Source organism: Eublepharis macularius, chromosome 2 (assembly GCF_028583425.1).
Source record: "Eublepharis macularius isolate TG4126 chromosome 2, MPM_Emac_v1.0, whole genome shotgun sequence".
Classification (NCBI taxonomy): Eukaryota; Metazoa; Chordata; class Lepidosauria; order Squamata; family Eublepharidae; genus Eublepharis; species Eublepharis macularius.
This window is the reverse complement of record NC_072791.1, coordinates 64,014,974-64,038,717: the sequence shown is the minus strand read 5'-3', so window position 1 is coordinate 64,038,717 and position 23,744 is coordinate 64,014,974. Positions and strand designations below refer to the sequence as shown.

General features: G+C 42.2%; 2 protein-coding genes across 5 annotated transcripts in view; both read left to right on the top strand.

The window, feature by feature from the left end:
• The window catches only part of GPR176 (G protein-coupled receptor 176), a 42,192-nt gene extending 39,091 nt beyond the window's left edge, over nt 1-3,101 (top strand). The window contains exon 3 of the mRNA XM_054970296.1: nt 1,786-3,101. Within this exon, the coding sequence (XP_054826271.1) occupies nt 1,786-2,896 (1,111 nt within the window). The 3' untranslated portion in view covers nt 2,897-3,101. The remainder of the gene's footprint in view (nt 1-1,785) is intronic.
• A 17,839-nt stretch (nt 3,102-20,940) lies between these two features.
• Nucleotides 20,941-23,744, top strand: part of FSIP1 (fibrous sheath interacting protein 1) — a 123,179-nt gene continuing 120,375 nt past the window's right edge. For all 4 annotated transcript variants that reach the window (XM_054971869.1, XM_054971868.1, XM_054971867.1 and 1 more), the window contains exon 1: nt 20,941-20,998. The gene's annotated coding sequence lies outside the window, so the exon portion shown is untranslated. The remainder of the gene's footprint in view (nt 20,999-23,744) is intronic.

Sequence of the window (23,744 nt, the reverse complement as noted above, 5' to 3'; positions counted from 1 at the left end):
AGATGCAGGATTGTGATCCTCCAGTCTCACTCCCCACCCCCCACCCCCAGCTTCTTAGTACCTGCCACATCCAGAATACTTTTACACAAACTCCAAATAAAATCCAAATAAAAACACACGTTTATGGAATCCCCAGTACTGGCTTCAACTGAATTCCCCTATCTGAAGCCCTGCTTCAGCAATGATGTGAAGATGTTAATTAAGATCACAGTTTATTTCAATTGGATAAATATTAGTAGCCAATTATACAATAACCTCAAAGGTTTATTGGCCTACAAAAATTGAAGTCTTTCATACACACATAGTATTTCCATTAATGGAAACTTTATTTTAAAACCTCTATAAGGAAGGTTAGGGCCCCTGTGGCATCCAGTTTTTGGTGGCACCCATTACTCTTTCAAAATTCCAAAACTGCTTGCAAGTTCAACAACCTGGGACCTCCTATTCTAGATGGATTCTTATTTAGTAGTAGCTTGTTAATGCAGTTCAATTGCTCTTTCTCTTCTGAACTATTTATTTATATGTCATTTTGCCCATGGAGCTCAGATGCATATATTCTTTTTCCTATCATCCTGTGGGGTAAGTTACTTTGAGAAAGGAGGGGGAAAAAGCTTAAGACCATGGTCATGAAAAGGGCACATACTGGCTAGATTTTTTAATGTTTGGTCAGCTTAAGTTAACTAGCTTAGTATTTCTAAGGTCTAAACCTTCTTTTCAAGAAGCCAACTGCCTATGTGTTTAAGGTAAATTTCTTCATTCAGCCACCTGCTACAGTTTGCAGGGTGGCCAGTTACACCTTTACCTTTAATCAGATATTGTCAAGAGATATGGCACATTCTAACTATCTATCTTTTCATCTTTGGAGCTTTCCATCTCATTTATATTCTGCTGTTCTCCAATGAGTTTAAAGTGGCACATAAGGCTTTCCTCTCTTAATTTTATCCTTACAACAATCTTATGAGGTAGGTTCAACTGCGACAGTGTGACTAACCCAACATTACCCAATAAAGGTTACCATTCTCATGGTTAATCCATATATTCCCTTCTGTGGACATGACCTAAAGTCATGGTTTTCCTGTTCCTGATTAGTATTTTTAAATCAGTCTCTCTGAAGAATTTTTACAGAGCCTCAACTCCCATGGTAATAGGAACCAATGAATACTTGATAGTGAATCTTTTTGTGTAAAAAACAAATTCAATTCTAGCAGTGTTCTGCTTGATGCCTCAGTGATGCATTATTTTCCTGGAGCTGCCAAGTCCTAGGCTGGTTCCTGTCTCATATTTCTGCTGAAAGAAGGAGAGGGTAATTTTCATCCATTAGCCCCCCCCCCCTTTATATGCAGTATAAAGGACATAAAAAATCATGTATATTTGGTGCTTAGAACTAGCAAGCCTATCTTAGGTGCTGATTTGAACCTGGGAAATGTAATCCTGCCCATCAGTAGCATCTGTTGAACTCATAAGGATGACCTTGTCCTTCTATTTTATGCCCCTACCTAGCCCCATGATCTCTGCAATGATTCTCAAGTTACAAATTTTTATCATCTAGTCACCAAAAAGCATAGATATTTTCTTCCCATCTACATAGAAAAATATTATTTTACCTAACTACCATCTGGGAAGTTCTGGACAATTGATACAGCAGATGCTATACATTTAATCAATAGATGTTATATGTTAACTGAGTAGTAAAATCAGCTTTGTTTAATGGGGAGGTTCCCACCAAAGGTGTGCCTGAATTTAAACATTTCTCATACACTTCTCTTTTCCCTTCTTTTTTGATAGGTACTATTCAGTTTTATACCCACTGGAAAGGAAAATATCAGATGCCAGGTCTCGAGACCTGGTGATCTACATCTGGGCTCATGCAGTGGTAGCAAGTGTTCCTGTATTTGCTGTGACCAATGTCTCCGATGTTTACGCAATGTCCTCTTGCACTGAACCCTGGAGTTACTCCATTGGCCATTTGGTGTATGTAATTATTTACAATATTACCACTGTGATAGTGCCAGTGGCTGTGGTGTTTCTCTTTATGATCCTTATTCGCAGGGCACTGAGTGCCAGCCAGAAGAAAAAAGTCATCATAGCTGCCTTAAGAACACCTCAGAATACCATTTCTATTCCTTATGCCTCTCAGAGAGAATCTGAACTTCATGCCATGCTGCTGTCCATGGTTATGATCTTTATTTTCTGCAGCATCCCCTACATGATTTTGGTGATTTACCGTATTGTACTCAGTTCTTCTGACCCTTCTGTGTTCTTGCTGCTCACTGCCATCTGGCTGCCCAAAATATCACTGCTGACCAATCCTCTGCTCTTTCTGACTGTTAACAAATCTGTACGTAAATGTTTAATAGGAACAATTATGCAGTTACACCGAAGATATAGTCGGAGGAACATCGTCAGTTCTGGAAGCACTACAGATGCCAACCTTGAGCCGCATGTCCGATCTGGTAGCCAGCTACTGGAAATGTTTCACATTGGGCAACAGCAAATTTTCAAACCTACAGAGGATGAGGAAGAGAATGAAACTAAATCAGTCGGTTCCAATGACTACCAGCAGAAAGAAATCCCTACAACCAGCTTAGATGTGGAACAGACATTGGTTCAGAGGACTATGCCTCATGCAGTTGCAGACTCTGCTGCACAGGTGGCTCCAGCTATGCCAACAGAAGCAGAATTGGCCAATGAAAAGTATTCCATGCAGCTAGGCTTTGGGCCCTTTGAGTTGCCTCCTCAGTGGCTGTCAGAAAATCGGAACAGTAAGAAAAGACTGCTGCCTCCTTTGGGGAATACCCCTGAGGAGCTCATCCAAACAAAGCAGCCCAAGTGTAAAGCAGAAAGAAAAATTAGCAGGAACAATAAAGTCAGCATCTTCCCAAAGGTGGATTCCTAGTAAAAGCAGGAGCTGTGTGTGACAAGATAGGACTTTCTTCTTGCATATATGGGATCCTATGGATCTTTGTTAGGTTGCAATATATTAAAGGCTTATTTTTGTGCCAATTATGTAAAATCAAAATGAAAACATAAAGTGTTCCTTATGAATAGATGTCAATACAAATATCTAATCTATTTAGTTACACTTATCCTCTATTATAATAATAATTGTTTTACTTCCAAAAGGGCAATTTGGGGCTTTTCCTATTCTAAAGATTGTTTCCTCCTATATGTCTTATTATATCTTTCAGACTGCAACAAGTTGGTACAGTTAAAGCATGCAGAGGTGTATAAAGCAGTGGTTCCCAACCTTTTTGGTGTGGTGACCCACCCAATCCAAATGTACTTGGTACGGTGACCCATCCAGGGCCAGCCCAAGGCAAACTATTACCTTGACACCCAGTTAGTCCAGTATTCCATTTTCTACAATGGCCAATAAGATGTTTTTGAGAAATCAACAAACATCATACATGAGGCACAGCTACCCCCAAGCAAACTGGCATTCTGAAGTACGCAGCCTTTTCATGCGGAAGTTACATTCCAGCTTTTGACTGCCTTCTTCTCCATTACTCCTCCTAATCCTCTTTAAGATTCTAAAAAAACTCGCTGTAGTTTTTATTTATTTTACTTGATCAATATGCATATGCAGTGAAAAAAATGACATGGAAGATACAGTTTCCTGGGTCAGATCTTCGTTTCTGAAATACAGATTGAAGACTTGCCCCAGAAGTTGGTTCTTCTAAAAGCCACTTCACACATTATGATTTTTCTAGAGAGACGTTATTCTGTGTTAGAAAATGTGTATACCTATCACTTGTAGAGAAATGTCATGTTTCCTTACTGAGATAGCGCAATTGGTTTCATTCATCACACATGACAACATATGTTATTTTCTGTACAAACCTGAAATATCAGTGCAGGTAAATCACATAATAATGGCTCAGTAGAAAGCAGGGGGTAATGTGGTACAAGCTGTGAAAGCACCCCTAATTTCCATCAGAATTTAGAAGGAAGGACATGGTTCTTTATACCACTGAGTAGGAAACGCCATGCGTGAGAGGGTAGATGCTACTAAACAACTGTTTGCTCAAAACTGCTTAACACTAAGCATTATTCCACCTTCAACTACCTTCAGAATGCTTGAAGTATAGGCTTTCATTAATGCCTGCATTGTGATAAAAGGAAAGATTTGGCCCACACATGACTGATTGTATGAGCAGGGAAATGAAGAGGTACAGCAACAAAGTGAATCCGTAAACATGTCACTCATGGGGGAGAAGTTATAACAAAGAATCTTTTCCAAGTGGAGAGTTCACAAGACTCCTGAAGTCAAAGAACAGAGACCTCTCTCCGTCACCTTTTCTTCCTCCTCCTCCTCTGCCAATTGCTTCACAGTGGAGTATGAGGAGGTGCACTTGTGGGGGGTAGGTTCAGGAGAGGTGTGAAGATGGCGATGAAGGGGAGGGCAGCGAGGGGCTTGGTGTGGTATATCTCCCACAGTAGGTAGAAGGCAGTGAGGCACTGCAGGGAGGCGGGCAAGAGGTCAGGCAGCTGAGGGAACAGCACCAAGATGAATCTCACACATGCACATGCCTCTTTCATCCCATCGTCTCTCCCCTGCTCCCAGCTACTACCATAAGATGCTAATTGCTGGACAGACCCCCCCCCCCTCCATTATTACTGCAAAAGGAGTGGATGGAAGGAATGTCAAAAGGTGACAAAGAGGGTGACAAAAGAATGATGGAAAGGGCAGGGCAGGAGCAGCTGTTAGGGAGGGCTGGCATGCAAGAAACTTTCAGAGGCTTCGTGACCCATTTTTGGGTCCCGACAAACAGGTTGTGAAACACTGTTACAAAGGTCTACCTTCCATCCTGTAGTTTAAACTCATTGTTTTGAGTTCTATCTTCTGCTGCTGACGAGAACAGTTCCCTCCCCTCCCCTTAGTGACAGCCTTTGAAATACATAAAGAGAGCAATCATGTCTCCCACCCTCAACCTCCTCTTGTACAAACTGAACATTCCCAAATCCCTCAGTCTTTCCTCGTAGGACTTGGTCTCCAGGCCACTGATCATCCTGGTTCCTCTCCTCTGCACCCATTACAATTTGTCCACATCCTTTTTGGAATGAGGCTTCCAGAACAGCACACAATACTCCAGGTGGGGCCTGACCAATGTTGTATATAGTGGAAACAATGACATACTGTGATTTGGATGTTATGCCTTTGTTGATACACCCCAAGATTGCATTAACTTTTTTATGCTACTGCATCACACTGACTGCTCGTATTTAGCTTCCTATCCACCCGTGCCCCAGTATACACACACTGCTACCCAGAAGTGTATCACTCATCCAGTATGCATGCTTTGCATTTTTGTGACTTATCCATGTTAAATCACATCTTACTCAAATCTGCCCACTTCCAGTGTGTTCAGAACTCACTGAATTCTATCCCTGTCTTCAAGGGTGTTTGCTGCTTCTCCCAGTTTGGTGTCTGCAAGTTTAATGAGGAATACCTTCACTCCCACATCCAGATCATTGATAAAAATATTGAAAAGCACTGGACCCAGAACCAAGCCCTGTGGTACTCCACTGGTCACCTCCCTCCAATCAGACGTGATGCTGCTGATAACTACTCCTTGAGTTTGGTTATTGAGCCAGTTCCCTATACATCTAACCATCCTATAGTCCAGTCCACAGTCCACCAGTTTACCCATCAGAACATCATGAGGAACCTTGTCAAAAGCTTTACTGAAATCCAGATAAATTAGATTGACAGCATCCTCATGGTCCAGTAAGCCTGTCACTCTGTCGTAGAAGGAGATGAGATTGGTCTGACAGGACCTGTTGGGGACAAATCCATGCTGATTTCGCCATATCACTGTGTTGTCCATCAGATGCTTGCAGATCGATGCCTTTAATATCTGCTCCAGTATCTTCCCTGGGACAGATGTCAGGCTGATTGGCCTGTAGTTCCCTGGATCGTCTTCTTTCCCTTTCCTGAAGATTGGGATGACATTTGCCCTCCAGTCTTTGGGCACATCACCTGTCCTCCAAGAGGCCTGTAAGATGATCAACAAAGGATCTGCAAGCTCCTTTGAAAGTTCTTTAAGCACTCTTGGGTGCACCCATCTGGCCCATGGGATTTGTGCACATCCAGTGCAGTAAGGTACTTCCTCACAACTTCTCTGCCCATGTCAACCAGATGTGTGATGGAAAACCATAGTGGGGAATTTTTATGGGCCAGATTGGAGAAAGGGAGTCAAGGCTTGGTGTGAATTACAGTTGGTGTAAATTGCTACCTCCTCCCACCCATAAAAATCCCCCAGTATGGTTTTCCATCACATACCTATCTGATGAAGTATGCTGTGACCCATGAAAGCTCATATTGAAATGAATGTTAGCTTTTTAGGTGCAACTAGATTTTTTTAAATATGACATACTAACAGACATACTATCAAAGTAAGTAAGACATGTAAGACTTACTTTGTAAAGGGGTAGCTCTGTTCGTAGGTACCTTTTACCTACTAACAGAGCTATCCCTTTACAAAGTAAGTAAGACATCAGAAAATACTATTTTTACAATTCCACATTAAAACAGGCATAGCAATTTTTGAATGTTTTTTATGAAGCACAAATATATACCTTAGCTTAAATTAAATTGGATGATCACTGTGATTCTTTTTGCCAAGTATTTTCTGTACCTTTCCTACAGCATGGTGAAATGGCACTTAGATAGCCATTGCCGTTTTGTCTAGTCCACCGTGCATTAAAACATGCTCCACTGTTTAAGATCCTGACTAAAGAAAATTGCACGACCCCTGAGGATTACTTGTAGAAAATACTTTTTCGGTTTGGCTTAGAAGCATCAAGGCATGAGGAAGTTCATTAATTCTTTTCTAAGAAATGAATTAATTTAAAATATTCATTGTTTGTACACTTTGGTTTCTTAAGAATAAATAATAACAACAATCGATCTATATACCACCCTTCAGGACAACTTAATGCCCACTCAGAGGGGTTTACAAAGTATGTTGTTATTATCCCCACAACACCCTGTGAGGTGGGTGGGGCTGAGAGAGCTCCAGAGAACTGTGACTCACCCAAGGTCACCCAGCTGGCTTCAAGTGGAAGAGTGGGGAATTAAACCCGGCTCTCCAGATTAGAGTCCCGCACTCTTAACCACTACACCAAACTGGCTCTCTTGCCTGTAATTTATCATAGCTAGATTTTCCTGAAATTTGACCTGTCTGGTTTACTGTAGTTTATCTCCATGAAAATGAAGGATTTTAAAGTCCTTTTGACTTCCAAGGAATGACATGATTAAATGAGGTCCATGATTCAGTGTTAATTTCTACCATACTGAATGAACAGATGCAGAGCTGATTCGGTTTGTAACCTGGATTTTTCAAAAATCAAACTGACCTGAAAACAGAACATGAACAAGCAGAGGAAAACTTAGAATAACTAATTGTTCCATTATAAATATTATAGTTATTGCATAGTAATTTGTTCTACAAAAAGAAATTAACTGGAAAAGACTTGCAAGATGCCTTTCCATTTAAATACGGTTTAAAAGAGGCCTCAAAAAGGATGTGAGTCAGTAGCTGTCCCCATAGTGTTGTGACTGTGAACTAAAGCCACCAGAGCACCATCATGAATACAGAGCACAGTAGTTTAATGGCTATGGTGTCTTGAAGCGTTGCATCTTATAAATAGCAGCAATGATAGGAAGGTTGGCCTCCTTCCCAATCTAAGAGTAATTTTCCTGATCTAGGAAGGAAGGCTGCTTCTGTATATGGATCTTCTGTATTTATAGCCAATATGGATGCATGCTTGGATATTCCATCTTTGAAGCAGCCGAAAAATATCTTTTGGTGTGCTAAGGGATGTTTGCTTCATCTGGTGCCAGCAGTGGTTATGCACAACAAGTTGCCTATGACTAGAGCTTGAGTGGGGCCATTAGAAATTGTAATGGCCTTTTTATAGAGTAACTGCTTTATAAACTGTTGGTGAATTTTGCAAGGTAATAAATGTCAGTGAGGGTTTGTCTTATACTTCTACAAAATAGGCTCATGCAAAAGTAATGCACAGCTGGCTATTACTTGCAGTAGTCTTTAATGGCATAATGTATTTCACAAATCAAGGTCCATTGTAACAACAAACAACTCAAGTGTGTTCAGACACTCTGCTGTAGATCACATTCCTCTCTCCTGAAGGTCATAAAGGTGGCTTTTAATTATTTCACACCCTAAACCAACCTGAAAGCTCTTTTGTCCTTTCCATCTATAAACAGACGTTTTCTATAAAAATGTGGCCACCAAAGCACAAAACTCACAGCAGTCTTTATGAATCCTTGCACTATTGCTTTTGAGTAAATATTTTGTGCATGCTGAGCTGTTGGGTGGGATTCTGCTCGTTTAATGAAGAACTTTCCTCTAAAGTGTGTTTTGAAGCAAATAACTCCCCCCTTTCCTTTTTTTAACAATAAGTTACCTGTTCCAAGCTACATAATATTTAAAGGGAAAAGAAAGTCTGAATATGCAGAGGTTATGGTACACAAGAATTCTCCGTTAGATATTTTTGAAGTTTCGGAGGGATCTCCGGATGTCAGTTATTTATTTCTACATGTTACTGATAACAACCTTTGAAATGAAAAATGTCAATGATTTATTACTATAGCATCCATACTGTTATTTCCTTTTGTTTTATATTAATTTTATGCCAGATGGGTTTTCTTAAATAATAAAAAAAATCATGGATTGAAGTGATCCTACTCAACTGACTCTGTTTTTAAAAAATCTTACCTGGCCCTGATCATCTTCAGACTTGTAGAGAGTTTGAGAATTCATGGCAAGGAAAGCTTTGCTTTTTTCATACAGGCCTGGAAGTTGCAGTTCAGTTGCAGCCTCTAAAAGAGCTCTGAAATTAGGCTGCAGCTCCAGCAATCTGGAATCTGTCCCCCTTATGTCTAAACTTTTCTTTGATATGAAAACAGCTTTCTCTTCAATATTTATTTATTTAGAAAAATTATATACCACATCTCCAGAGGCCTGCTCAAGGCAGCTTACAGCTAAGATAATAAACCAAAATGAATAAAACACATTAATTAAAAACAATATACAGAATAAATATGAGGAATTTGCATTGCAGTTCACATCTAATTCCTTAGTAATTGCATTTTGTAAGAATGGTCTCTAAATTTAACTTGACCCAAGTTCAGATTATTATTTAATAATATGAAATTACAATTGTTAATAAGTTTTTCTTTCAGTGAACCTGAACCTTAAAATCTTGATTGCCTTGAACCTGAATTGAATTTAAATTCCTAAACTAAAAGAGTAGTAGGTGGTTCAAAGTCAGTGATTCACTAATCAGCCACTCTTTGAAAGGGTGGTGAGCTCCTCTATATTATAAATGCTTCTCTCTATATTATAAATGTAATATATGTAAATATAATATTTATAATTTATAAAAATATAAATTAAAATAAGACCTGGCCTAGCTGTCCCAAGCTAGTTCAATCTTGCCAGATCTAAGCATAGGCCCTGGTTATTAACAGAATGGGAGACCACCAAAGAAGTGGTGGTCCGTGTAGACTGCCTGTCTGCACAGAGGCAGGCAATAGCAAACCATCTCTATTCATCTTTTGCCTTGAAAACCCTATGGGATTCACCATAAGTTGCCTGAAACTTAACAGCATCTCCCCCACACAAAATATTTAAACAATTCTATAAAATATCAATACAACCAGGGATGATGGTCAATAGCAGTTAGTGGGTGGGTGGGGGGAAACACCAAACAAAAACTCTTTGCCCATTGGTGGAAAACAACAACAGAGGGAGACAGATGAATTTTGCTAGGAATGGAGTTCCAAAATATTGGTGCCATGACCAAGAAGATCCTGTCTCCGCTTACTACCAGTCTAGCCTCAGGTAGCAGAAGCACATGAAGCAGAGCCTCCAAAGATGACCAGAGGGGACACATAGGTTCATATGGGAGTAGACAGTTCTTCAGGTATGCTGGCCTTAAACCATATAAGGGCTTTAAAGGTCAACACCAGGACATTGAATTGGGCTTGGAAGCAAATTGGGAGCCAGTGTAGATGGAACAAGATGAGTTATGTGATCCTTACTATCCACTTCAATCAATATTTTGGCCATCCAAGTCAAATGTGAGAGATTTTAGCCTCAAAGGACTTAGTAAAATAATAGCAGCAGACTGCAAAGCAGTCCACCTCCTCCTGTAAGCCAGAACCCAATAGGTCCATGCCCACCCATAAGAGTTCTGCAGGTCTACTCTGTGTGGATGCTGTGGTGGTAGAGAAATATTGTTACATTGCCACCATCACCATCACAGAGTAGCCTTTACAATGAGCCCATGAGTTGTCAGATTCTTTCCGCGTCTTCACTGTTACTCTAGCCATCTTTCCTTTTCATTGTCTACAGCCCTTCAGTAAACCAAGGGGCTGCTTGGGTTCTTAAAACTCAGAGACAGCACCTAGGAGCAATTGTGTCACTTGCATATCACAAAACAGTAGCTGACACTTTAGACTGATCAAGAACTTCAGATTTTATATTAAAGCTAACTATAGCTGATGATGGCCCTCGCCCACTCTGAATAAACGGATTACTCTTTTTATTAGAGCTTGTTTTAAATCGATCTCTCTTTGTAACATCCCCCTCCACACCCGCTTTGTGTTGTGAATATGAAAGCATTGACCTAATGGATATACACTCCAATGGAGTCAAGGATCTGACACATAAAAGCTAATGCTGAAATTAACTGTATAAACCTTTAAGATGCCACTGCCCTCCTGAATCATTTAGTTATTGGCCAGAAGTCCCCTGAAATCTCAGCTCAGCCATCAGCTCACTAGGTAGCTTTAGATAAACTACTGTATCTTACCCCCTTATTGTACAGTATAGGGATGAGAATACCAGCTAGTTTTACAGGATTGCTATAAGGTTTGCTAGATAAAACAAAAATCCAGTGGCACCTTAAAGACTAACAATATTTATCTCAATATGAGCTTTCATGAGTCACAGCTCACTTCTTCAGATCTGTGAAGGACAATCACACTGGGAACTCTTCTTGTGGAAATCTCATATTGAAATACATGTTAAGTCTTTTGAAGAATGCCATGAAATCATCAGATCCAACTTTTGCAGGCTTATCTGCATGTCTGCATTACCTTGATTTACTTTCTTTCAGAGAAAATATGTTTAGAATTGAAGTGTTCACATGAAATATATTGTTTTGCTTCCAAATAACTAACATGTGGGACAAAGTTACTCCACCACTTGAATTTTTCTTTGTCCTTTCTGTGGACCCCCTTACCTTTTCCTGGTGCTGCCATCAATGGTTACAGTTTCATCATTGTACTCAGAGAGGTGCAGCTTCTTTTAACATACTTAAAAATGAGAAATAATTATTGATGGAAGGTTCCATTATGTAGTACTTTCAAAATGAGCTAAAGGTCTCTCTTAACCTGTGGCATGTTTTTTAAAAAGATCCCAGCGTAAACAATGGGTCTAGGGTAGCTTTGAGAGCCACTGCAGATTCTAAATTATTTATTGTTTATATTATTTATAGTCCACCTTTCTCTGAGACTCAAGGTGGATTACAGTGTGAGTCAGCTCAGTCAATTTCAAAGGTATTTCAATAAACAATTTCAATAAACAAATTTGTGAAGAGTTAAAACCAGCAGAAGCCAATACGGAGCAAAATGGAGCATAAGCAATTCTAAGCCTGACATACTAACAGAGAAAGTACACACTAGGATCATACTTACAGCAACAGAGAGTACATAGTAGTAAAGCCTATAGTACTTATCCCTTTACTAATGCATTCCTTTGAGACCACTTCCTTACCGTACAGCCCTCCTATCTGAGTAAAAATAATAATTGGATAATTCAGTTTTGCATAGTGTACGAAAAGCCAGGACAGTGGAAGCTTTCCTGACCTCTTCGGGTAGGCTGTTCCATAAAATGGAGGCCACCGCAGAGGATGCATGTGTATGGGCAGATGTTGACTTTGCTCATGTGCAATGTGGCACCTGCAGAAAGTTCTGTTCAGATGAACGAAGCTGACATGGTGGAACATAGTAGAGAGGTGGTCCTGAAGGTATGTCAGACCAAGGCCGTGAAGAACTTTGTATGTAATAGCCAATATCTTGAAATGAGACCAGTAAGTGATAGGTGGCCAATGGAGTGACTGCAGAATGGGTGTAATATTCATGCTCCTGCTAGTTCCTGATAATAACCAAGTTGCAGTGTTCTGTACCATCTGGAGTCTCCAAGTTAACTTTGAGGGCACACCTATGCACAGTGCATTGGAGTAGTCAAGTCTTGATGTTACCATGGCATGGCAGGGAACCAGGTGACCAGATCAGCTTGGTCAAGGTAAGGAGCCATCTTCCAGGCTAGACTGAGTTTGGAGAAAGCATTTTTTGCAGCTGCTTTAACTTGCTTTTTTAGCAGTACCACTGGATCCAGCATAACCCCCAAGGTGTTGGTACTCCGCACTGGTGAGTGCTACCACCAAAAAAGCCCCTGGTTATATTATTTTGTTGAGTCAATGAACTTAAAAGCACTGCACAGCTCTCTTTCTATGGATCCATGCAAACAGAGGCACCAAAACCCTTATTAAAGAGCATATCTCATCCAATGAAACATAAGATTATTGAATTTCCCAGGGATATCCCCACTAGGATCCTGTAGCAAAAACAACAAAAAGTCCTATGACCTAAAAGATGTGGATTACATCCCAAATCAGTGCATGTGGTACACTGCTACATTTGCACATGGGAACTTTTAAGCCACCCCACTCTAGTTGCAGCCAGACATCCACTGAAAGCCTCTGTGGTTTCCAAGAGACATGAAGTTGCTGCTAGAAGGAAATTTTGGATTTCACCCCTATTAGGCATGCTGACTGGTCTTGAGAAAAATATCTTGTGCTCAATGAGATGTTATTTACCTAGCAATATTATTTATCTCTATGCCATGAAAACCTTCTACTGCCCATTTCTATACATTAAGCTCTGTTAATTTTTCTCCAGGTCAGTTGGCAACATCCTCTTTGAAGGGGGACATTGGAACCTGGGTGTCTCCAGTCTTACAGTGAAATCCTAAGCAGAGTTACCCCAGTCTAAGTCCATTGATTTCAATTGGCTTCGACTGGAGTAACTCTTCTTAGGATTTCACTGCTAATCTAACACACTAACTACTACAGCATGCTGGTTTTCTCTTCAAGCACTTTCCGTACAGGGATGGGGGTGGATCTGCCCATAATAAATTTATTGTGACAGGACTCTTTGTGGACTGCTGTTGAAATGCAGGTGACATAATTCTCGTATGACAGATTTTATACACACATAAAGAAAAACTACTGTAGAGTAAGGAGGAAAATCTTTTGAAATCTTGCTTCTATTAGTACTGCCTGGATTATTCTGCCGAACTCCAGTTTTAACTAAAGCAAGGGTGGCTATTTATATATTAATGTACTGTTATGTTCATTGGCTTTAGAGCAGACTTTGGCTAAATGTCAAGAACATTCATTTTCTTCCTTTTCATCTTCCTGTCATCTTCATCTATTTCTTCCAAGTCCTTTCACTAGTCATATGAGGGAATATACTCCTTAATAATAATAAAAGCTAGTCATATGAGGGAATATACTCCTTAATGAGCTAAAGGACAAGTCAAGTGAGATTTAACATTTTTAAAATGGAGAATCTGCAAGTATTGCTGAGGTAGCTGATGAGGTTCAGTGGGCTGATCTAGGAACAAGTGAGTATACATTGCCATAAAAGAAACAGGTGGCTTTATTTACATTGGCTTTTCTACACATTATAAAATCTTCTGATCTATTATTTACAGAAAAATCAGTATTGTGCTCTGATGGTGCTATGGCATAAGCATGTCCTGCCGTGTATATTAGATTTCTAGGAATGATTACCAGATGATTCTTGTCTAGTCCAAGTGGGTATCATTTGTTCATAAGAAAGGAAAAAAGCAGAACGCTAAGCAGCATGCATCCAGTTTGTGACCTGCTGCACATGTAGCCACAAACAGTTCTGCAGAATATAATGTCAGCAATGATTTTAATTGAACAGCCATATTTTTGCACCTTAAGCCTGAGGCCATGTATCCACCATTTTCTTATGATCTTTGCAGAGAACTCAATTCTGGGTTTCCTACCTACCCCTATAAAATTACTTTGTGCAAATTACACAATTGAGTACTAGCAATAAATGTAGGTATAACTTGAAGAGAAGACCAGAGCACTGTAGTAGGGATAAGGAGCAGAGCAGGTGGCAATGCCTGCCCTCTTCAACCTACTGGATTAAGCCACTGAGCAGGCAGCAATGCCCACCCTGTCTTCACCCTGCCTGAGTCAGGAGCCAAGCATACAGTAATGCCTGCCCCCCTTCAACCTGCCGAAATCAGGAGCAGAGCGGGTGTCAATGCCTGCACCCCCTTCACCTAGCTGGGATCAGGAGCAAAGCAGGTAGTAAAGCCCGCCGACCACCTTCACCTATCAGGATCAGGCTTGGAGCAGGAGGCAATGCCTGTTCCTCCCTTCACACAGCTGGGATCAGGCTTGGAGCAGGCAATGCCCCCCCCTTACCCAGCATGTATCAGGCATGGAGCAGGTAGCAAGGCCCACCACCCCTTCACATGGCCAAGATCAGGCGTGGAGCAGATGACAATGCCACCCCCCTACTTCACCAGCTGGAATCAGTGACGGAGGAGGAGTGAATGCCTGCCTGCCCGCTCTCCTCTTTCTAGAGCCTGTGGTATTTTTTTCCCACAATGGACTTTGTTGCTAGTTTTTTATGATACTTCGGTCAGGAGAAATAAATGCCTTAATGTTTCCAAGGAGAACTAGGCCAGGGGTGGGGTGAAGTGGCAGTGTAGGTTGCATCTGGGTTATTAATTATTTCTAAGTTATTATAATTGCCCTTATCCTGAAAAAAGCTGAAAAAATAGAAGATATTAAAAACATTCTAGCTCAGAAATCCCTTCAGTTAAGGTAGAGATAGTATTTGTTATGTACAGAAAGTATCAGCAGCAAATACCAGATTTTGCTTCCCATAGGTAACTCACAGTGAAATCCTAAACAGAGTTAATCCAGTCTTAAGCCCATTGATTTCACTGTTAGTCTAGGCTTGATCTGAACAGAGAATAGCACTAGAACCAGAAGAGAAAATGTACAGCACTTCCAGAAAGGCTACATCTTATATTGCTTGTATTACACTCTAATAAATTTCTGGGATTATACCTCAATGCCTTAAACAGGCATACACAAGTAAGACTTTTGCCTCAAGACCTTTACTAACTTTGCAAGCTGATTCTTACTCCCTTTTCAGATTCCCCCAGAAAGTGCCATTACTGATTTAAGAGAGCCACATTAAATCCACTTCATGAACTATTAGTTCTTGTGCTCTGGCTGATAGATGGCTGGCCTAAGAACTAGAAGTAATAATAGTGCTCGTGAATGCCAAGGCTCTCTCAGAAGTTTTCTTGTCAGTTTGTTAGGAGAATTCTTTACAAGCACTTCTGATTGCACTGACAGATTGCAGTATGGTAATCTCTAACAGTGAGTGGAGCCCAAATAATACTTATTTAATTATTTACATTATTTATACTTCACCTTGCTCACTGAGACTCAAGGCAGATTACACAGAGTAAGCCAATACAATAAACAGGATGGGACATCCAATAATAATGCAATAGAATTTGTATAGTAGAAGTATGGAACCAACCAGAAATCTGAAAACAAAATTGAAGCAAAGCATAAGGATTAACATGATGTGTTAAACAATGCAAAAATTGCATAGTAGGATCCTACTTATAACAACAGGCAGCATGAGCTATACAATGCAGAATAGATCACAGTCCCATAAACTTTACAAATGTCATTTTCCAAACTATTCTGTACAGTACAACCCTATTATCTTTGTAGAAAAGCCCTCTTGAATAATTCAGTTTTGCATAGCTTGCAGAAAGTAAGGAGAGTGGGAGCCTTCCTGACCTCAGCACGAAAGCCATTCCATAATGGGGGAGAGCAACATAGAAAGCACGTGCATGGGCAGTTATTTATTTTGTCCATTTGGAGGGTGGCACCTGCAGAACACCCTGCTCAGATGAATGAAGCCGTCATGGTGCATAGGAGGGAGAGGAGGTTCTGCAGATATGAAGGACAAAGGCTATGAAGAGCTTTGTCGTGCTAGCCAATACTTTAATAATAACCTAAAAACAACCTTGTATTTATATACCACTCTTCAGAACTTAATGTAAGCAGTTGGCCCGGCCTCTGCCATCTTTAATAGCCATTTTAACATGGCTATTTGTGATATTAAAAAATCACCAGGCAAGAGGCTTAGAGCAAACCTCCAGGGAACAGCGCTTTGGCTCCGGTAAGCATGTATGAAGAGAAAGAGGCTTAGGGAAGTGACCCTAAGGGAGCAGCCAGGAAGCGTGAACAATTTGAAAGAGGCCAGGGTGGTTACTGGCCTCTCGCATAGCTATCTTCCTTGCTTGCTAATTCCCCCCCACAAATTCATTCACTAGCAAGGAGATCGATTCTGGTAACATTAACACCATACTAAGAGCGGTTTACAGAGTCAGTGTCATTATTATCCCCACAACCAGACATCCAATGAGGTAGGTGGGGCTGTCAGAGCTCTGAAAGAGCTGTGACTGACCCAAGATCACCCAGCTGGCTTCAAGTGGAGGAGTGGGGAATCAAACCGAGTTCTCCAGATGAGAGTCTGACTGCTCTTAACCATTACACCAAACTGGCTCTTTAAATTTAGCCCAGGCAGCCAATGGAGTGACTGCAGAATGGCAGTAATATACACACTTTATCTAGCTCACAGTAACAGCCGAGCCATGTATGAACTTGCATCAAGTGTTTATAGTACCAAGAGTGTAGTGGGCATCTCTGATATCTCTAAAATGCAATTGTTCAGCTCGGTAGCAGATTTCTGCTTGTCTGTTGTATTGTTTATTGACAGTCCCAGCCATTGAACATATTGATTTACACTGTGTAATCCACCTTGAGTCTCAGTGAGAAAAGTGGACTATAAATAACGCAACTAAATAATAAAATAAATGAATCTATCAATGCCACACATTATGGAGTATTTGGGATGGAAACGAGGCCCTCCAAACTGTGTCAGATGTAACAAGTTGTGAATTCTCCTCAACACCCAAGTATGTGGGGCATCTGACTTGGATCAGGACTATAACACTGTGTATGAGATGTATTATCAGATTGCTGCATCTACTATTCTTGTGTTGTTTCATTGTTTTCTACCGATGTAGCATTTTTCTTTATATTTCCATTTTTTGCGTTGTACCATGCCTAATATATTATGCTCATTCAGATTTCAGCAAGCCTATTGCTTAATATATTGCTCATTTTATGTCATCTCATATTGATTATACCTACCTACACTGCGCTTATACGAACCTACACTGTGCTTATTAGGTGTCTCTTTGTATGGACTGTTATTGACTTACACTGTGTAATCTGCTTTGAGTCTCTGTGAGAAAGATGGACTGTAATAAATACATACATAAATAAATAAATGAATAACTGGCTGACTGACCCCAAGTCACCCAACAAGCTTCATAGCAAAATGAAGATTTGAACCTAGATCTTCCAGATCTTAGTCTAATGCCCTAATCACTACACCATGCTGGTTCTTTATTTGAAATAAAATAATGTATTTAAAATGTTTTTAGAACAATGTGAAATCTACTGCAAGTCAGATGATACCACCTAGTGGATAAAAATGAACATTAAGATTGTATCAAAGAGTTGTTGCTGTTTAGTCTGCGTTCAAGCCTGATGCATATTGTGATGCTATGGATGTTTTAAGATCCCTTCTTAAATTTTCTAGAATAAAATTTCTTTATAAAACTAGTTTCTTACTCTGGGCCCTGGATTCTTCTCTGCCCAGTGGCTTTTGCCCATCTTGGTTAAAATCCTGTAGACTCCACATTCTGCAGAAAGACAGAGTTCCAACCTTATTCTAACACCAGCAAGGAAATTATTTTGTTTGTACTTCTGGGGATTCTATACCAATCAGTAACTCCAATCGTGCCATAAATATGCTATATTCTCAGGATATATGTATTGTCTCTTGCTTTCACAATCAACCATGTCTAAGGAGAGAATTTATCAGAGCCTCATAAGAAGCAGTGACTTCAGGAAGTCCCAAAGTCTCTAGTGAACCCAAATCTGATAAGTGTTAATTGTGAAAGTAACCAGTGGCCAATTGTGAAAGTAACCATTAACTCTTTCAGAAAACCAATCTACTCTAAAAGTAGTCTAAAAGAAGCCATGGTGGCTTCATAAACAGCTTTCGAATGAATTGAGAAATAAAAAAGACTCATTTAGGAAATGGAAGGAGGGCCTTATAACCAAGGATGAATATAAACAAATAACCAATGCTTGTAGGGAGAGGGTTAGAAAAGCTAATGCTCAGTATGAGCTTAGACTAGCAAGAGATGCTAAAAACAACAAAGTAAGAAAAAGAGCAAGGACGTGGTAAGCCCATTGCAGGGACCTGAAGTGAAATTGTAACAGGCGATGAAGAGAGGGTAGAACTGCTCAATTCCTACTTTTCCTCAGTCTTCTCCTGCGAGGAAGATGGTGCTCAATATGGCAATAACAGAACACATGATAGGGGAAGGGAGTTACAGTCTAGGATCAGCATAGAGACACCTACAGTGCAATCCTATGGAGAGTTACTCCAGTCTAAGCCCATTGACTTCAATAGACTTCATTAGACTGGAGTAACTCTCCATAGGATTGCACTGCGAGTTTCATTAAATGGAACTAAGTCCTCAGGGCCAGATGAATTGTACCCAGGGGTATTAAAAGAACTCACAGATGTAATTTCTGAGCCTCTGTCCATTATTTTTGAGAATTCTTGGAGATCAGGCGAGATGCCAGAAGATTGGAAGTGGGCAAATGCTGTCCCCATCTTCAAGAAGGGGAAAAAGGAGGATCCAGGTAACTACCGACCCGTCAGCTTGACATCTATACCTGAAAAAGTCTTAGAACAAATCATCAGTGAGTCAGTCCTTGAGCATTTAGAAAGGATGGCTGTGATTACTAAGAGCCAGCAGGGGTTTCTCAAGAACAAGTCATGTCAAACTAACCTTATCTCTTTTTTTGAGAAAGTTACTACTTTGCTGGATCAGGGGAATACTGTAGACATAGTTCATCTCGATTTCAGTAAGGCTTCTGATAAGGGTCCACATAATATCCTTGTTGACAAGTTGGTAAAATGTGGTTTGGGTCCTATTACTATTAGGTGGATCTGTAACAGGTTGACAGATTGCACCCAAAGAGTGCTTGTTAATGGTTCCTGATCCTCTTGGAGAAGAGTGACAAGTGGAGTTCCTCAGGGATCAGTCCTGGGACCTGTTCTGTTCATCATTTTTATAAATGATTTGGATGAAGGAATAGAGGGAATGCTTATTAAATTTGCAGGTGATACTAAATTGGTAGGGGTAGCAAATACGGTCAAAGGCAGAGTAAGGATACAGGATGATCTTGACAGGCTGGAAAACTGGGCTAAAACAAATAAAATGAATTTCAACAGAGATAAATGCAAAGTTCTGCATTTAGGAAGGAAAAATCAAATGCATAATTATAGGATAGGAGAGACTTTCACACAGTAGTATGTGTGAAAAGGATCTAGGGGTCTTAGCAGACCATACACTGAACATGAGTCAGCAGTGTGATATGGTAGCTGAAAAGGTAAATGTGGTTTTGGGCTGTATAAACAGAAGCATAATATCCAGATCATGAGAAGTGATGGTATCGCTCTACTCGAAGGATATAGACAAGCTGGAACGTGTACAGAGGAGAGCAACGAAGATGGTGAGGGGTTTGGAGACCAAGTCCTATGAAGGAGCTTGGAATGTTTAGCCTGGAGAGGAGACGACTGAGAGGTGATATGATAACCATCTTCAAGTACTTGAAGCGCTGTCATATAGAGGATGACGCGGAGTTGTTTTCCACTGTCCCAGAATGTTGGACCAGAACCAACGGCTTGAAATTAAATCTAGAGTTTTTGGCTAAACATTAGGAAGGACTACGTGAGTGGTCCCTCAGTGGAACAGGCTTCCTTGGGAGGTGGTGGGCTCTCCTTTGGAGGTTTTAAAGTAGAGGCTAGATGGCCATCTGACAGCAGTGCTGATTCTGTGAATCTGGGCAGATCATGAGGGGGAGGGCCGAATGGGTTACATCAGTGCTTAGTTCTCATGAACTTCTTACATGCCCAGGGTAATGCCAATCGCCACCTTCGGGTCAGGTAGCAATTTTCCCCAGGCCAGTTTGGCTAGGGATCCTGGAGGTGTTTTGACATCTTCTGAGCATGGAGCAGGGGTCACTGGGGCAGTCAGGGGAGGGTAGTTGTGAATTTCCTGCATTGTGCAGTGAGCTGGACTAGATGACTCTAGAGGTCCCTTCCAACACTATGATTTTATGATTCTATGAAAAGCACTCTTCACCATCCATCTATTTGTTCCAATCAGATCCCCTAATTTGAGATACATCTTGGTAAAATTTATACCACGATATATTAGACTTGGTTCCAATGAACTTGTTTGTTAAAGCGAATCAAATCTCTGTTCTTTTTTTTGTTGTTACTACTGCTGAGGAATTTATTCTCATCTATTTAGTGACAGAATACCTACTGCATTACACATGCATTCATTAGAACGCTCAAGTAACGTATGCACAAGACTGAGGGATTAAAATAACCCATCCGTTTTTTTCCCAGTACTGCTAGCAATCTACACCCTATGGTTCTACAGATCCCACATAAAGGTTACCTGCATATTCAAAAGTGTAGAGGCTGATCAGACACGTTTCTAAACCACATGCCTACATGGCTCAAAGAAGCTAGAGCTAAAACTTCCGCCCTTAACTGCTGCCCTACTTCCGTTGTCGGGTCAGTAGAATGTGTTGCCAGAGCAACCAATAAGCGCTGTTTTTCCTAGTTGGCCGTTGGTACGCGTTCTGTGGCGTTGTGAAGGTACTCTGCGTGGGGTCACTTAAATTTAGGGCTTTGTTTGCAAAGCGTGCCCTAACCTATGTGTTAGATGTAAAGGCTATTATTATTGAGTATAGAATTAAGTTATAAGACAGTATTTGAACAAAGTTGCTGTTTGTGTGTTTGTGTTTGTTTTTATATATTTAAAATAACTTCCTTTCGCTGTTTTTAAATGTGGTTGGAGCGGGGTTCTTTTGGACCCTTCCTCAAGCGTTAGGATCCTAACTCTCCACTTTAAATGGGTAGGAAGTTAAATAACTTTTACAATTTATAAAATGAAACCAGAAGTTTGGTCTGGTATAAATCTGCATCATAACCAGGGTTCCTACCAACATGCGCTCCTGCGCTATGTGGTAGGAATTGTCACAATGCAGCGCAGAGCTTAGAAGCCCCAGCGCCCGGTAGGCACCAGGCGCTGGAGGAGGAGCCACAGCAGGCGCCCGCACAGCCTTTCCCAGGCCCCTCGCCGGGCTCTGGAGCAGGAGCTGGGGCAGGCGCCCACGCGGCCTTTCCCCAGCCCCTTGCCTGGCTGGGAGGGGGGAAAGAGCCGTGGCAGGTACCCGCGCGGCCTTTCCCAGGCCCCTCGCTGGGCTCTGGAGGAGGCACCATGGCAGGCACCCCTGCGGCTGGGCTTGGGGGGAAAGAGCTACGGCAGGCGCCTGCGTGGCCTTTCCCCAGCCCCTCGCTGGGCTCTGGAGGAGGCACCACAGCAGGCGCCCGCACGGCCTTTCCTTGGCCCCTTGCCGGGCTCTGGAAGAAGAACCATGGTGGGCACCCGCACGGCCTTTCCTTGGCCCCTTACCAGGTTCTGGAAGAAGAACCATGGTGGGCACCCGCACAGCCTTTCCCCGGCCCCTCGCCGGGTTCGGGGGAAAGAACCACAGCAGGCGCCTGGCACAGCCTTTCCCCAGCCCCTCACCCGGCTCTGGAGGAGGCACCACGGCAGGTGCCTGCGCGGCCTTTCCTTGGCCTCTTGCTGGGCTCTGGAGGAGGCACCACGGCAGGCGCCTGCACAGCCTTTCCTTGGCCCCTTGCTGGACTTTGGAGGAGGCACCACGGCAGGCGCCCACGCGGCCTTTCCTTGGCCCCTCGCCGGGCTCAGGGAAAAGAGCTGTGGCAGGCGCCCGATCAGCCTTTCCCCAGCCCCTCATCTGGCTCGGGGGAAAGAGCCATGGCAGGCATCTGCACGGCCTTTCCCTTGCCCTTAGCTGGGCTCTGGAGGAGGCACCACGGCAGGCGCCCGCATGGCCTTTCCCCGGCCCCTCACCTGGCTGGGGGGGGGAGAGCCGCGGCAAGCGCCCGTGTGGCCTTTCCCCAGGCCCTCGCCTGGCTCAGGGGAAAGAGCCGTGGCAGGCATCCACGTGGCCTTTCCCCGGCCCCTCGCCGGGCTCTGGAAGAAGAGCCATGGCGGGCACCCAAGCTGCCTTTCCCCAGCCCCTCGCCAGGCTCTGGGGGAAGAGCTGCGGCAGGCGCTTGCGCTGCCTTTCCCAGGCCCGTTGCCAGGTGTGGAAGAGGAGCCACAGTGGGCATCATCAAGGCCTTTCGCTGGCCCACCAAGCATCCTCTCTGGCCTGGTGCTAGAGGAGAAGGCGGCAGCGGCAGCGGCAGCGGCAGGCACCCATGCAATTTCTCACTGGCCCAGCGCCGGGCGCTGGAGGAGAAGAAGGAGATGGCGGTGGTTTTTCGCACTCCTAGGGTTGCCAGCTCCAGGTAGGGAGCTTTTTATGTGTGTGTAAATTCATGACTAAGGAAATCTATTTTACATGCACGCAAAAAATTGACTCCCTAATCACAAAGACTTGCATGGCAAGAAAAATTCATGACAGAGCTAGGGTCTGAATCCGGAAATTTTACATGGGCTGGTACGACAGGCTGTCCTCTAGTTAAATTACTCCATGGGGAGTGGGGAGCTGAGGCCTCAGTTTTACCAGTATTTTTGTACATCAATGGCATTCTGCTTATATCTTCAGGGGAGAATAGATCATTGCAGTACAGTGTAATAAAACAGAATGGCAAGCAAGGAGAAGGCAGGACATCAATGCTGACTTTACGCTTTATGACTTAATTTCATTTCAAAGATTCCATGACCATAACTCACAAAGAGAAGAGGAAAGAGTTTTAAAGCCATGAAGCCTCTAAGGTGACTAAAGGCCAGTTCTAGGCTGTTCCAATGAGCAGCTCTCAACTGGAAGCTAAATAGGTGCTCCCCCCTGCAACTTCAGTCAGCTTTCTTCTTCTTTCTGCAGACCTGGCCACAGAAGAGACAGGAAATGCCAATAGACAGAGCAGAGGTAGAGGGAGGGATGACTGCATATCATATTCTGTTTAGGATTTGCTTGTGGGCAAAGAGGAACCCTTACTGAAGCTCATCTGCCTGATGTTGCCCAAAATGCAAAGAAAACTCTGGCAATACACTGATGCACATGGAAAGAAATGGTGTCTGAGCCATTTGCAGGCATGCTTCACAACACCTTTTTATATAAAACATAGAAGGGAATAGCCAGAAAGTGAGTGCACTGCGGGGCTGGATGATGCACAATTCGTCTTCTCCGTAGATCCAGAGGAGTTAGCTGTGTTAGTTTGTAGTTGCAAAATAGTAAAGAGTCTAGTAGCATCTTTAAGACTAACCAACTTTATTGAGGCATAAGCTTCAATAAGCTTGAGGCATGAGAACCACATGCCTAAGTGGGTGTCATCAACATATTGATGGCAGCCAATACCAATGCTC